This window comes from Lissotriton helveticus, chromosome 2_1 (genome assembly GCF_964261635.1).
Source record: "Lissotriton helveticus chromosome 2_1, aLisHel1.1, whole genome shotgun sequence".
In the NCBI taxonomy this organism is placed as follows: Eukaryota; Metazoa; Chordata; class Amphibia; order Caudata; family Salamandridae; genus Lissotriton; species Lissotriton helveticus.
The window spans coordinates 767,314,164-767,329,283 of NC_136059.1; the positions used below are offsets into that span (position 1 = coordinate 767,314,164).

The 15,120-nt window shown below is 46.3% G+C and overlaps 1 protein-coding gene and 1 pseudogene across 1 annotated transcript in view; both read right to left on the reverse strand.

The window, feature by feature from the left end:
* The window catches only part of FBXL17 (F-box and leucine rich repeat protein 17), a 2,072,621-nt gene extending 2,057,888 nt beyond the window's left edge, over positions 1-14,733 (reverse strand). The window contains exon 1 of the mRNA XM_078675463.1: positions 14,138-14,733. Within this exon, the coding sequence (XP_078531589.1) occupies positions 14,138-14,506 (369 nt within the window). The 5' untranslated portion in view covers positions 14,507-14,733. The remainder of the gene's footprint in view (positions 1-14,137) is intronic.
* Positions 4,819-5,951, reverse strand: LOC144818242 (elongation factor 1-gamma pseudogene; annotated as a pseudogene).
* Positions 14,734-15,120: the final 387 nt, after the last annotated feature.

The window sequence follows — 15,120 nt, forward strand, 5'->3', positions numbered from 1 at the left end:
TTTGTCTTGATGCTGCACTTTCAATCTAATTGCCTATAAACCGTTTGTTATTGTCTGGAAGTTAGAAGGAGACCTTATTAAAATAGCCTCTTTGTTTTAGGGAGTGCTTTTGAGAAGAGACCTTTATCCAAGGAGTTGTTGATAGTTCTGGCTAGATCAGTTGCAGAGCCATTAATATTGATATTCTTGCATATATGAGTTATGAACACGGTGGTCCTGGACAAGGACAATAGGACCAGAGGAACATAAATACAGACTAGAAATCAGTAATATATGTGTGCTGTCCAGCAGGACAGGATCAATCTAATATTATAAATATTTGCAAAAGACAAAGTGGGGACACAATCCTGCATTCGACAAGGTATACATATAAAAAAAAAAGGCTCAGGCAGAACAAATCAACAGTCTAGAAAGACCCGAGCTGCCTGATCACTGATACAAAAGTGCTAACAAAGTCACTGATACTATAAGGTATCACTGTACAAACAGACAGATTCCCCCAGGAGAATAAGGAAAACTGGAAAAAGAAAAATAGATGTCTTTTTTTATTATTTATATTATTTTATCAAAATTCATCAGAGAATCATGAGACATATAATAACAGATCAATAAATATATATGAAGTCCCACATTTGCACACTCAATACACACCAACAACCACAAATACACACATACTCATACATTCCCCACACTCATAGACAATTCACAGTTTGTATTATAATCAGAATTCAAATTTGTTCACATGTGTGACACAATCTACAAGAGAAGCATACAGTAGTCAATAGTAATTGATATATTTTCTTGTTATCGAAGGTGGAAACAAAACGGAGGCAGGAGGTTCTCCAGCGCCAATGCGCGTTTCGGTGTCTAACCCAATATGGGTCACACCTTCATCAGGGCGGTCAAAACCGGAGAATAGATGCGTCTGAATTGGGGGTATCTGAGTATACTGATAAAGGAGAGGGAGTCAATTGGCAAAGGGTTTAGCATACAAGATCGAGAGCCTTAGATAAATATAGCTGACGTGTGGGCTTTCAAGATGGTCATCTGACTCACCTTGACTAGAGGTTACAAATGCCATGGGGTAATTTTTTTGGATAGGTCCATTCTCCAAAAGGAAGGCGCTCGATGACGGTTATTCAGGACAATGCAGGATATATCTATAATGAAATATTCGACGCGGCGGTCAAAGTCCTCCTGCGGCATGAAGGGAATATATTTTCCGCTCGAGGTCAGTACACATGAGCAATGACAAATTTAATTGCGTTTACGGTGTACAGAGAGTCGACGACGTTTTGATCCAGTGAAAGCAATTGTGGGATCATCATCAGGAGCTGGGGGTCTTGCATATATGAGCAGGGCATATATCTACCAGTGATGGTGCTGGTCTACAAGCTTTTGCAACTTTATTGAAGTCCTGTGTGGTCAGGAGGTGAAAGGCGAGTACCTGGTGGTTATTTTCATAATTTGTTTTCAAATTAACTGTGCAGCACTGTTGGAATTGTGATTGAGCATTGGAGAAGAATGAAGGGTCTAACATCATTTGGTTGAAGTAATGCATCTGTGCCAGGCACTCAGAAAGGGAAGGGTCTCCAACCAGTAGCTCGTGAGCTACTGTAGCTCTCCAACTACCTCCGAGCAGGGCTGGACTGGCAGTAGCGGGCACCGGGCAATCCCCTGGTGCGCCGCATGGGTGGGAACCGGTTTTGGGCTTCTGGGGGCCGTTTTTGATACAGGACCGTTTTTGCCGCATAGCTGTAAAATCGTCACTGTAACAAAATCGTCAGAAAACTGGCCATGGCAAAGAGCTCGGCAGCACCCCCAAACCCCCGCGGGGGTGGTGAGGGGGGCAAGCACTTTGCCAGGGCCAGTTTTGGTTCCCAGTCCAGCCCTGCCTCTGAGTAGCTTACCTGTATGCAGCCCAGCTTATTAAATTAGAAAGCTTTTGCTTGGTTAAATTATTATACATGTAAAAAAATGGAAAATATACAAGACTAGTAATATTAGTAGCTCTCAATGCGTTTCATTGAACATAAGTAACTCTCATTATAGAGGAGGTTGGAGACCCATGAGCCTTTGACTGTGCTGCCCAGGTAGGCATCAGGATTTACTAAGGTACTGCCTCTTCAGCTACTGTGGTAAGAGGATCTTTTTACCTGCAAACTCTTCCAGTGGGTTTGTCATCTAGAGGCCCATCGTCACCTCCCCCTGTTCAGATCGCCTATCTCATGTTTAGGTCTCTTGACCACGGTCTACTCTTCAGGCCACAGGTCATCTCTACAGGACATAAGACAGGTTCCTCTGAAGCAAGGCAGGCAACAGGTAGCTTGGCTTCAGTCAGCTTTCCCTGCTACCTACTCATAATTCTAATGCATAGTCGGACAGGACACCTGTGCACTACCTAGCTCCATGGAGTCACTGTCATTCACTTACTAAGATTTCAATGAGTCTCCAAGGCATAATGGGTACATATAGGAACTGTGTAAGATTATTGGCAATAAATGCATGATAGGAACAGGGGTGGGGGAATCATATCGCCCGACGCCCGAACCATGTAGATTTTTATAATGGGCAAGAAGATTTGATGTCTATTTTGTCCGACGGACAAGAAGACATTAAATCACTAAACATGGGTCTCTGCCCTCCAGCTCCCTGGCTCTGTGATCTGGAAGCGCGATGCCGCTGCCACAGAAGTGGAGCTGCAGGGCTGACACAGAGATCGGCAGAGAACTGCACTGTCTCTGCAGCTGCTGGCAGGTAGAGGCCAGTGTGCGCAGGAGCAGATGGACGGGCACAGGGCCCCAAGAGTGGAGGCGGGCTGGAGACATAGACCAGGCCAGTGAGAGGGGCCGGGAGGCAGCAGACACAAGCCCGCAGTGCACTGGAAGACAGTGGCCGGGTAGAGACAGACCCCCGAGAGAGGAGGACCAGGCCTGAGGCTGCCTAGAGGACAGACGCTGTCTGGTGTACTTAGGATGATGGGAGGAAGAAGAGGCTGTCTGCCTGGGGCTGCGGGAGAACGAGGCTGGCCACGGGGGCAGAGACAGAGACAGGCTCACAGTAGCTATGATCGGAGCAGTGGCTGCTCAGAGGGAAGGCCTGGAAGAATTTATCCGAGGATAAGAACTGGGTGCAGAGAGAGAGGCAGCTCCGGGAATTACAGAGCAGACGGGCTTGGCAGACAGCAGCCTGTGAACGGGGATATCTGTGCCTCCCTGTCAGGGCGGCCTCCGGGAGGGGCTGACGCTGGGGAGGGAGAAAGGGGCAGCCACCAGAGGAGGAGAACCGGCAGCGTGGGACAGGAGAGAGACACAGAGGAAGCCGCTCTGCAGTGCTTAATTTGTAAAATTTGAAGTGCAGGGGCTCAAATCTTTGTCGGAGGCACACCTACTTATCTTTGGCTCCAGTGTATGTAAGTGTGCGTGGTTCTATCTATATGTCTTTGAGTGCGTGTCTGCCTGTTGTGTCTTTTTCTGTGCGCGAGTATTTAAGTTTGGGTGGGAGTTTTTAGGACTGTGTATGGAAGTATTTGTGTCTGGGGTGTGGGCATCTATGTATCTGTGTGCCTGCCTGTCTGAGTGTGTTATGCGTGTCCAGGTTAATGTTTGCATGAGTGTTCCAGTTGCGACTAATGAATTCTCATGAAGTGCCTTTCTGTTGTAAAAAAAAAAAAAACTGCGTGCTTCTTGGTCCAGATGTCAAGAGGAGGGCGCGGAGGTCGACCCTTTCAATCCCACATGGTTCTTCCATTCCCCGAGACCCTGCACCTTCCTTGCGTGCCTCTATTTCTCTCTGCACAGGTGTCTGCCCCGGCCTGTTCTTTGAACCACCAGCGCCCGGCGCTCAGCCGCCTAGAGAGGGGTAGGGAGCATGAAGGGTATTTCGTGCAGCAGGAGATTAAAACCTTAGCCCTTGAGAATGAGTGGGGTGTCTCTAAGAAGAGAAAGAAGTCATATTGGCAGACAGTGTCTCCGGACGAGTAGTTGTTGAACACTTGAGTTCAACAGTAACACTGTGCCACTGCCAAGTCCCCTAGCAATAGCTAAGCATGGGAATTACTGTACATCAATTACGTGCACCAGCGTGTGTAGACCCGGCCCTGCTAATTAGCTGCCCGTGCTAAGCACCGGCACAAATTAAGCACTGCTGCTCTGGCCCTGCCACTGAGCAGAGAGAAGAGGCTGCAGTTAAGGGACTTCCAGGGTTGCAGTTGTGGAACAGATACATTACCAGTGCTAGGATCACCCTTAACCTGCAGTATGTCATGCGGCTGTAGCAGTGGGGGCATGGGCCACACCTCCTTTCACGACATTCTCCCCCGTTTAAAGACTCTTCCCTTTTAGCAGCCCTAACCAAAGAACTAACTCCAGCCCCTACCTGAAACCCGTCTCTGGTACCAGCTACCTCCCTCAGTTTCAGAGACCGTGCTATAAATCCAGCCATAACAGGGGCCTTCCCTAGCACTAACTTCTTCAAACGTCTCACAGCAGAATTCCTCGCTTTTTTAAAGATGCTTCCCAGTCTGCCTCCCCCCCCCCCCCCCTCCCCCCACCCGCTCCCCCCAATAAAGGGTGAATTCTGCGTTTGGGGAATGCTGTTGGAGTCTTGTAAGTTTTCAGCTTTTTTTTTTTACATTTATTTTTTTAACAAAGCCAACTTAGTTTATTGTTCAATTTTCAGGAAAGGAAAGATGGTGCAATGCAACACAAAATAAGTTCCATCTATAAGTGCCCCAGCCAATACACAAGCCCGTTGTAGGAAGACACAGCCCCTCCCCGAGCAGAGCAATGAATGTACACATGCACAAACAGGCCCCTTTTCTTTATTTCTCATGATCAGTTAATTGTAAACGTGATAGGCTCCATTTATGCATAGTCCACGTTGGGCAGAGTAGTAGGACGCTGTGTGGTGGAGTAGAGTTGTGCGACTACCGCCAGGTGCAATGCTGTCCACATCCAACTTCCGCCAAGTATAGGACTCATAATCGATTTGCCAGTCTTCACTGAGCGTGAAAGCTAAGTCCTGCCCGCGGAATACCCAGATGCCAGAGATAGTACTGTCATTCTTGCTTCCAGAGAGTATGACACTGGCAAAGCATGTCTTGCGCAGTTTATCCAGACGCTGAAACATTCCTGTGATGAGGTTGCAGCTCATGAAGGTCTGTGTTAGCTCCTCAGGGAAGCAGTACTCTCCATACCAGATTGACTAGCCCTCCTTGTCGAAGTGTTCCCAGAAGTATGGGATTGCCACAGCCACTGTGTCTTCATTAGTGTACTTCCTCTTGAACTCGTCCATGATGAAGGCGCTCTTTGGCAGGTGGGCATAGGGGTCCTTTGACCTCGGTTCTGAAGCTAGCACCTCATCACACTCATCAGGTTCATCCTCAGCAGCAGGCTTCTTCTCTTCCCTCTTTTTTTCCTTTTTCTCTTCCTTCTTGGGCTCCTTTTCTTTTTTGGGGGCTTCCTTCTAAGGCTGTGCTTCTGAGAACTTCTTAGCATCAAACTGCGCCATCTTTTCACAGAGTTTCATCTCCCCAAGGACGCTCTTGAACTGTGGTTGGTTTACGCAGGTCTCAAACCAACGATTTGTTTTAACGTATGGCTGCCGGAAAGATGGTTCCAGGACCTGTTTGTAGAGCCAGAGGAGCGCACACACCACAGAGATGTCAGCCAGGCTGACCCTCTCCCCCACCAGGAATGTGCGTGTCCTCAGATGTTCATCCAGGGTGCTCAGCACACGCTTCACCTCCTCCTTGGCATGTTCCGTGGCCTGCTTGTTGTACTGCATTATCCCAAAGGTGGGGAACAGCCAGCTGCTTGCGGGAGGGACGGTCTCGCTGTCGGCAAAGCTGACCCACTGGATGACTTGGGCAGTCATTCCCTCGAAGGCCGGAACCTTTCCCATAGGAAACTTCTTCAAAAACTCGGGGGTCTTGTTGGTTTGTCCGAACTGGAACTACGCTTCACCAAGATGGCCGCCGGGACTCTTTACACATACCCTGACAACTGGAGGGCATTCAAGGCCCTTATTGCTGCTCAGTACAGTGGCACAAAGATAACTGTCAAGTTTTCAGCTTTTTTTAATGTGGAATTACAGTGATGTCAAGAGGGACAACACACACAAATAAGGGGGAGTTGATGTGTGGTTTATGCTTTTAATCCTTCCAAAGTTGCTAGATTGAGAACTAATTCCGATCATGGTTGTAATGTATATATTCTTCCGATTGTGTGCAAGTAGGCAGTTTATGCTCTTGGCTGCTTTTCCCTCCTGCAGTAGTAACCTTTTTGGCTCCTGTCCCCTGTGCGCTGGAGTAGCAGACTTCAGCTCTCTTTTCTGTGATCATCGGCGAGTTCTCGGTCCAGTATGCTTGCCTGCTTCCTCATCTGTGGACATGTGCACAGTGCAGACTGTCCAGCTGTAAATTATTTATGGTGTTTCAGGGGAGGGGGGGGGGTGGGCGCGACGCTTGCTTCTTGACCTTGGGTTTTAGAAGAGTAATAAAGTGGCAGATCAGCCTGCTTTAGAGGGCTGGCGAAACTGTCTTATTGGCCTTGTTTGACTGTAGGTAAGGTGGCTTGTAGGCCTGAGTTATTTGGGTGTGAATGGGGTGCTGACTTGTGGCCTGGTTTGGAAGGAAGGTTGGGTGCTGATGCTGGCTTCTGCGTCTGGTTTAGGGAGTAAAGGCTCAATTTTGTTGCAGGGTTGGAGACTCCTGGGCCTTGTCAATAGACTGGAGACTCCTGTGTGTGCTCTAGAGGTGGCTGAAGACCCCTGGGTGTGCTCTAGAGGGCTCTGGCTCGAGGGACAAAATTAGGGAGGCACTGGTGCATATGCTCAGCTTAGGAGTTGAATGGCCTAGGGGTGCTGGTTTCCTGAGACCAGTTTAAGTCGAGAGCGTGTTGGTTCTTGAGCCCAGTTTAAAGGTGGCGGGCCGATTCCTGGCCTAAATATTATAGGAGAGGCTGTTGGTTCCTGGAGAAAATGTATCCATCATTAATTCTGCCCTCACATAGCGGACTGTGATATCATCCTGCGTATATGGCGGGCAGTGGGAAAAGTACGTATTTTCCCATAAACTAGACAGTTGTTTCTCGGTCAGCCCTTATAATTGATTTATGGAGTAGGTGGGACAAGTGGATTTTACAGGACATGTAGATCTCAGTACCATTTTGTCCCTTAGCCAAGTAGATTATTCAAAAAATTCCACACCCCTGTAGGAAACTAGGACTTTGAATAAAAGTAAGAAAGTAAAAAACACACTACAGTGCTTCTGGATAACGAGTTTTGTCATGGCAACCCATGACAAAACTCCATGAAGTAATCTAGAATAATTAAGATACTTGTATAGTGCTGTGATGTGCATTTTTTTAAGTAGTATCACTATTGGAAACAAACTAATCCACTCCTTAAAAATGCATATTATAGCATCCAATTGATCTTATGAATGGCTCAACTCCTTTGGCAAACGTGTTTTTATCCAGTAACATTTTGCATCTTGAGATTTTCAGACCCAACATACAATGTAAAACATATTTTTTAAACACACGCTCCATAATGAAGGATGTATGACGTTACAACGCATGCTTTTACAACGCATGCCATTACGACGCAGGTTTTACAACGCAAGTCGTAACAACGACTTGCGTTGGGGGGCGCTGGATAGTGAATAGTTTAATTTACTATTCCAACTCCAGTCCCCATGGATAGTAGGGAAGGTGTTGGATAGTAATTAAACTATTCCCTATCCTAGAGCGCCCTCCAGCGCAATTTGTTGTAATGACTTGCGTTGTAAAAGTTGTGTCGTAATGGTAGTGCGTTGTAAAAGTTGCGTTGTAAAGGATGTTTCCCATAATGAACATTGTGGTAAACGGAAAGCCAGGAATGGTTGTAGGTGTCACATAGTACAATGGGCAACTATGCAAAACGTTTATAAACAAGTTTCTCTTTCTGATTTTTGGCCTAATTTTTTTTTAACCAATCAAAAAGTATGCAGTGAAATGGTGAATGGGCAACTATGCAAAACGTTTATAAACAAGTTTCTCTTTCTGATTTTTGGCCTAATTTTTTTTTAACCAATCAAAAAGTATGCAGTGAAATGGTGAATGCGCAGAGATTCCATGTCACGTGCAGATATTAAAATTCAAGTGATAAATGTCAAACATTCAAACTCCTCTAAAATACTGAAGCTTTCTAAAAATGGACTGCCCACCACAGTAACAGGTCCAAGGGGCTATTGGGCCAATGATATAGCATCACTTGCAACCCTTTGGTCACGCTGTGTAGTAACAGCAACTGAACATGTTTGAACTGAGAAGATGAACAGAAAACCTTAAGACTGGTGCTGGTGTGCCCACGCAGAGTTGAAGCTTTGTTGTGTTTTCATGAGCCCCAGCCACTCAGCAGAAATATTGTTGAAACGTGTGCCCAAATGTCTTAAAGAAGCTGGTGCGGGTGAGCACATCCTCAAACAGTTCTCCACTGTGGTACCTGCTGCGACAGAGTACTGCGATCATACAGGTCAACAGGTTCAAACACTGATCTACGCTGTGGCTTCAGCAACAGTGAACACATCAGCTCCCTCTGCAGGCCAAGGGATCTCAGGTGAAGGATTAAAAAAATGAACTCTAGAGCCAGTGCTACTTCACCACACGCAATGCATGGTTGACCTAGGTCCCAACTCTATTCCTTCACCAGCTCACAGCCTCTATTGTGTTGCTTCATCCTTAACCTCTTGTGTCTGCTTCCCTATTCTGCAGTATTTGCCAGCTTTCTCCTCCTGTACAAAATGAACACTTGCTTCCAGCTTATCCCCATTGCCTCAGGCTGTTCCTCAGTCCCTCACCCTCCTGCAAAGCATCAGCCCTGATCTCCCTCCTTTCGCCATCACTCTCCCCTCTTGCACTGGCCACATAGTTACAGATGGGACTGACTAGGTATCTAGGGCCTCCTTTACCAGGCCACTACGCCACCAGTGCGTCAGTTTTTTGTGAAGCACCGGTGACGCAGTGTGCCTGCTCCTATTTACAATGTCACGCAAAGTCACCCTGCGTGACTTTTCATGGCCTTGTAAATATGGGCCCCTTTCACACATTACTCTGCGTGAAAGGGGTATTCCTTGGGTGTTGTTGTGGGTGTTCCCATGCAACATCTAAGTAACCTGAAACATTCCCAGATTTACAAGGTTTTGTAAAGCTGGGAATGCGTCAGAATCCTATGCCTCCGCAGGGGAGAAGTAGGAGTGGCACAACTAGGAAAAATAGTTTTATTTCTCATTGTTTTTTCCTCTTTCTGTGCATGCTGCATAGAAAGAGGAAAATGCCATCAATTATTGTTTTTGTACAGGAAGGTGTGAAAATGGCATGTGGCACAGCACCATTATTTTGGAAATTAAGTCCCTAATTTTGCAGAAAGAACAGGCATTTTACAGGTGCCTTGTAGAAATGTGTATATTTATGACAGTTGGCTAATTTCTAGGTCTTGCCTGTGAAAGAGTATGTGCTGCTAGCGCAAGCACTCTAGCTTGCATGACACATATTGTACTTCAAGGGGCTGTGCCAATGATTGTTATGTGTGCAGCGTAAGTGATGAGCTCATATAAATGATGGGTGATTGTGAACAGCGTGAGTGAATGCAGCGTGAGTTTTTCAAGTGTAGCGTGAAAGGTGTGCCGATGTGAGTGCAGGGCGAGCTACATGAGTGGAAGTTGATTGAAGTGCCTATGTGAGTGCTGGGTGAGAGGAGTGCAAACAGAGTGAGAGGAATGAGTGCAGGGTGGGTGATGTGAGCGGTGTAAATGCAGAGCGAGTTATGTGCCTGTGTGCCTACTGGGGGACCAGTGTGCCTGTGTGAGTGCAGGGTGAGCGGCAAGAGTGAAGGGTGAGCTGTAATAGGGACTGCATGGTGAGAGAAGTTAGTGCAGGGTGAGTGGTGTGTCCCTATGAGTTCTGGCCGACTATTGTGCCTGTGTGCAAGAAGAGTAAACTGTGTGAGCAATGGGTGAATGCAGTTAAAGTGCAGAGGTGAGTGGTGAGTCTGTAGGCGGAGCCATAAGTGTGACAGGTGAGTGGAGTATCATGTGAGTGCAGGGTAAACTACATGTGTGCAGGGTTAATGGCATGAGTGCATGGTGAGCAGTGTAAGTACAGTGTGATAGCTGGGAGTACGGGGTTAGTGGTGAGACTGCATGGTGAGTGTGACAGTTGGGTGAAGTGTCATGTGAGGGTAGGTTGTGAGGTGTGCTCCTGTGGGTGCAGGGTAACAGGAGGGTGAAGTGTGTGAGTGCATGATGATAGTTGGAAATACAGTGTGATGGCTGTGAGTGCACGTTGAGAATGATAGGTTAGTTGTTTGAATGCAGACCAAACACTTTGAGAAACTCAGCATATTTGTTATCCATGGTAGCGAGTGAGGTCTCTATAATTTGTATTATGGCATCCATCAAGGATGGAGGGTGGAGGAAATAAATAATCTGTGGGTCCTGCAACAAACTTTCAGACTATTGATATGTGATAGATTGCTATGACTTGATAGTGGAAAAGGTGTGGAATATCTGCCAGAGTTGCTCGCTTTGATATGGTGAATACTTTTCAAGTCCCGGCGCCAGCTCAACATCTTACGATCCTGGGCAAATCACGTTATCTCCCTGTGCCTTTAAAAATTAATGTGTTCTTGTATAATGTAACTAGTGGTCATGCAAAGGGCCTCAATACCTTCGGGTGGAGTTTGAGCTATATAAAACTGTAAAAGAAAAACAAAGCCTAGGGTTACTTTTCAGGAAATGCATTCTCACACTGTGGCAACGAAAGTAATTTGCAACTTTAAGGAATAGGCAGAGTTGAGAGGCAGGGGCTCTACGAATTGGTGAAAAAATAACAAAGCCTACTTATCAAGTAAATGGTCTTTTAAAGACCTGTGAAATACTCAGGTGCGGCTGCGATAAGACGCTAGACCAGCCAGCCCACAGCAGCTCAAGAACTGTCTGTGTGTGTGTCCGGAAATCTGTCTCAGCCCCAGCGGACACATACGACACGGGGGGGGGGGTTCCACATCAGTTACCCTTCACTATAAAAATGCGACAGCAACATTATTAAGCCCAATGATACTCTAGGTACATGCTACTATATAAGAGTGATCTCAGACTACTCACTGGGAAGCCAGAGCAATGGAGGGTGTGTCTAGTGTTAGCTTGTGCTGCAAACAGAGCACATGTATGTTAAGTGAGATTCCATGTTCTATGTTTGAGTTCTAGATTCAGCATTCTTCTCTGGTGCGGGGAGTTAGCACTATGACTGTACGGGAGGATACATACACGTTAGGAGCTGACAAATGAATCTTGGAGACTTACTCACTGTGATCATTTACTGGACTCTATAATTTGACGTAGAAGATACGATATGAACCACAATAGATTAGCATCTTCTTAAAATACAATTTTGAGTGTAACCTCTTCAGATTTATCAGTCTTTCCTGAGAATATCAGAGAATATGCTAGAAAAGTGGGATATGACGATTCCCTGGATAAAGTGATAGCGAGAGCTAGAGTTCAATGCCTTTGAGTAGCTTATTTCACAACGGTCCTAGGAGACTGTGAGAGCAAAGAGTTATAGTGAACCCTCTGCTTTCTGGAAGAATGAATGGAAATGTGAAAATGGACTGCGAGTGTCACTGCAAAAATGTGACTGTGAGAGAGTGAACTCCGAGCCTCAAAGGAAAATATGACAACTGTGCCCTACCCATCGGTAAAAATGCTGCAATGAGCGAATTAACTTAGGGTCTCTCTCTACCATACATGCCAACATTTTAAGACAGGGACTTGGGAGATTTAAAGTAAAAAAATTGGGAGAATGAAAATTCCCCATTGACTTCTATTGTTGAAAATGCAATTTCAAGCAGGAGACAGCTAAAATAAAGCCATTTTTGGCTTGAAAAATCTGTAGTCTCCCGCCTGATTCGGGTCTGTTGGCATGTATGCTCTCTACATCAAATGAAAGTACGCTTCTAAAAGAATGGTACGGCGAGATGTAAGAGCCCAGAGCCCTACTAGAAGAACGTGACTATAAAAGATAATCAATCCCTCCTCCACATGCTGCACCTTTAATTGGAAGTAGCGATTAGGGCTTCTGGTGTGATTGGTTTCTGGACTTGGTGTGGGACTTAGAGTAGGGTTAGGCTTTCTATTGGAAGTAGGGACTAGAGCTACTATTATAAATAAGGTAGTCCTTTGTAGCCAGATATAATGTAGATAAATATAGTAGATTTATTGTCAAGATAATCACATCAGTAAATCACAGGAAGATGGTAAGTCCATATGACGCCCCACCAGGAGCAGCCTCTAGCCTGCTCAGCCTGCCACCAACTGACACTCCACAGCTCTCCAAGCACCCAACATTCCATGACCACATCATGCCTCCAACATTCTAGACATCTTCAGGCACATCCATACACACACTGGCTGAGCAGTAGACAGGGGAACCATAGAGAAGGGAAATGCAGCAATAGATTATAACAGCTACCTGTGCCATTGGTTGCATGGACTTGTTTTGGGACTACTGGTAGGGTTAGGGCCTTTATTGGACATAGAGATCAGGGTTTTTGAACTGATTGGGTGCTTGGACTAGAGATAAGATTCGCTGTAGGTCCTGGTCTCCTATTGCCTCTAGATTTGAGGGCTAGTGTTGTGATTGGATAGTGTTAGGGCTAGGGTTCCAATTGGCTGAAGGGGTCACTTGATTACTAGGGCTATAAAAAAAGGCCAGGCTTAGGGTGTCTCAGCCTGGGCATCGAGGACAAGGGCAGTTTCCTGTTTGAGCCTGTTCGGGACTAGGGCCAGAAATGCTGCCCTTTTTCTCATTTAGCAATACCCAGCCCACACTATCCACATTCACAAACAGAGCAGCACACTCACACCAAATGTACAACACTATGCACAAATTAATGTACCAGCCTGCACTACAAACCCAACCAAACCACATTTACACACCCTACTATCCCAACTACCACACATATCCACCATCACCTACAAACAGTACACAACTCTATCCTATACCACTAACCAATACACTCATCACTAACACAACGCCAATCAACACCATACATAACTACATCCCATTCAGAAACACTCTCCCTGGTGTAATTATACCTAACAGACCACCTTTTATCTCCTACTCTACCCCTCCTTGCATCATCTGACACCTCTTTTACTATACCGATCCCCTGAAACAAACCTTTCTAAACTCTTTCCTCTGAGTCCTCCCCTACAAAACTCCTTTTTACTCATCCAAAAGCCTCCTCCTATTGCTAAGACCTAAAAAAAAAAATCTTTCACTCTTTTATCCCTCTACTATCCTTTTCAATCAAAATTAACAGACTAACGTGTTCACTTCTCAAATTCCATATTAAACTATACTAATATACTACCCAAATAACTGAATAACATATCCACAACTCAAATTACTTCATGTTTTTTTTTACTATACTCATTTTCAACAGTAATCCTTTATGGGTTCCGGAGTGGCGTGCTACTAGCCAGAAAAGCGATTCAACACCCATCAGGGGTAACAAGTGCTATATGAATGCAAATCTTTCTTCCCCTTTTATCCCTCCGCTATCCTTCTCACTCCAAGTAACTGACTAATATCCACTACTGAAATTACTTCATATTTCACCATATTAATTCACCACTAATCCTTTGTAGGCTTCCTGAATAGCGTGCGTCAACAAGCGCTATATAAATACAAACCTTTGTCCTCCTCTATCCTTCTGCTATCATTCCAAATCCAAATAACTGACTAACCTATCCACCACTTAAAATGTACTTGCATGTTTCACTATACTAATTCAACACTAATCCTCTATGAGTCCCGGAGTAGCGTGCTACTCGCCGAAAAAGCGCTTCGACGCCTCGTCAGGGGTAGTAAGCGCTATATAAATGCAATTACAATACTCACTCTAGTGACACTGCCCCGGGCAGTTTAGCTGCCAGATGATAAATATAGTGTTCCTGAAATAAATGTGGCAATTAGATGAGTTAAGCTCCCAGTAGGGAGTGGTGAGTACGGGACCAGCTGAGGGAAGAACGAAAGATCACCACTATCTCGGCATAGCAAGAGTGGGGTGATAAAAGGAGTTTCATACGCACCTTGAGCAGGATGCTGGGAGGCAGTTGGTGAATGTGCAGACTGTTGGGGGCGCCGCTGTCTAAGCCGGAATCACCGGGGACCCCAAGGGAGGAACCTCCACACTGTTCCTCGGGGAGCCAGTGTTGGTCATCGGCGCCACGGGGCTGCTTGCGCGGGGTGGCGGCTGGCAGTCCGGCTCCCCTGCGCTTGCACACCATTTCCCCTCGAGAGACTGCAGTCGATAGTAGGGGGCGGCTATGGGGGGGCGGGGGCTCTTCGGTGGGTTGCCCCAGAAAGCAGAGCATGCACGGTCCGCTGATCAGGCAATTCCGGCCCCCGCCGCTGCTGGCGCTACTCCGGGCTGGGGATCTGCACAAGAGCTGGCCCATAGAGCGGGGGCGGTCCTAGGAGCTGTCAGCGGTGGCGCCGCCCCCGAGCATGACTTCGTGCTCCTGGGGTCAAGCCCTAGAAGTTGCAGGTTGCAGCTGCAGTGTTACACGTGAGCCAAGCTCAGCAGTTCCGACACTACTGTTGTCAATTAAGGGTTACAATTCTCGGCCATTTAAACAGAGGTCTCTTCCCCCCACTTGGCGCCGGTGTGACGACACGAGAGAAACAAACCAAACGTCCAATAGTAAGTTCCCCTTCTACTGACAGTTACTATCGTGGCCATCAGAAACACTAGACTGCACAGTTTTTGTATTCATTATTGGTGATTGTTGCAACGCCTAATATGGCCTTCCCGCTGATCCAGCTATAACTGGGACACTTTTGACTTCGGTGTTTAGCGTTCTAGACGTTCAGTCTTCAACACACGAGACTGCGCATGCGCTCCTGAACTGTGCTAGTTATTGTCTATCCGGGAACGGAGTCACAACGACTTTCCCACTGGCTTTTTTTTTTTTTTTTATCTATTTCTAAATACAATCCTCTTCAACTTTCATCCACGAGGCTAGAGACACGCCACATTTTCAGAATATACGTTTAAAGTCGACTTACTTTA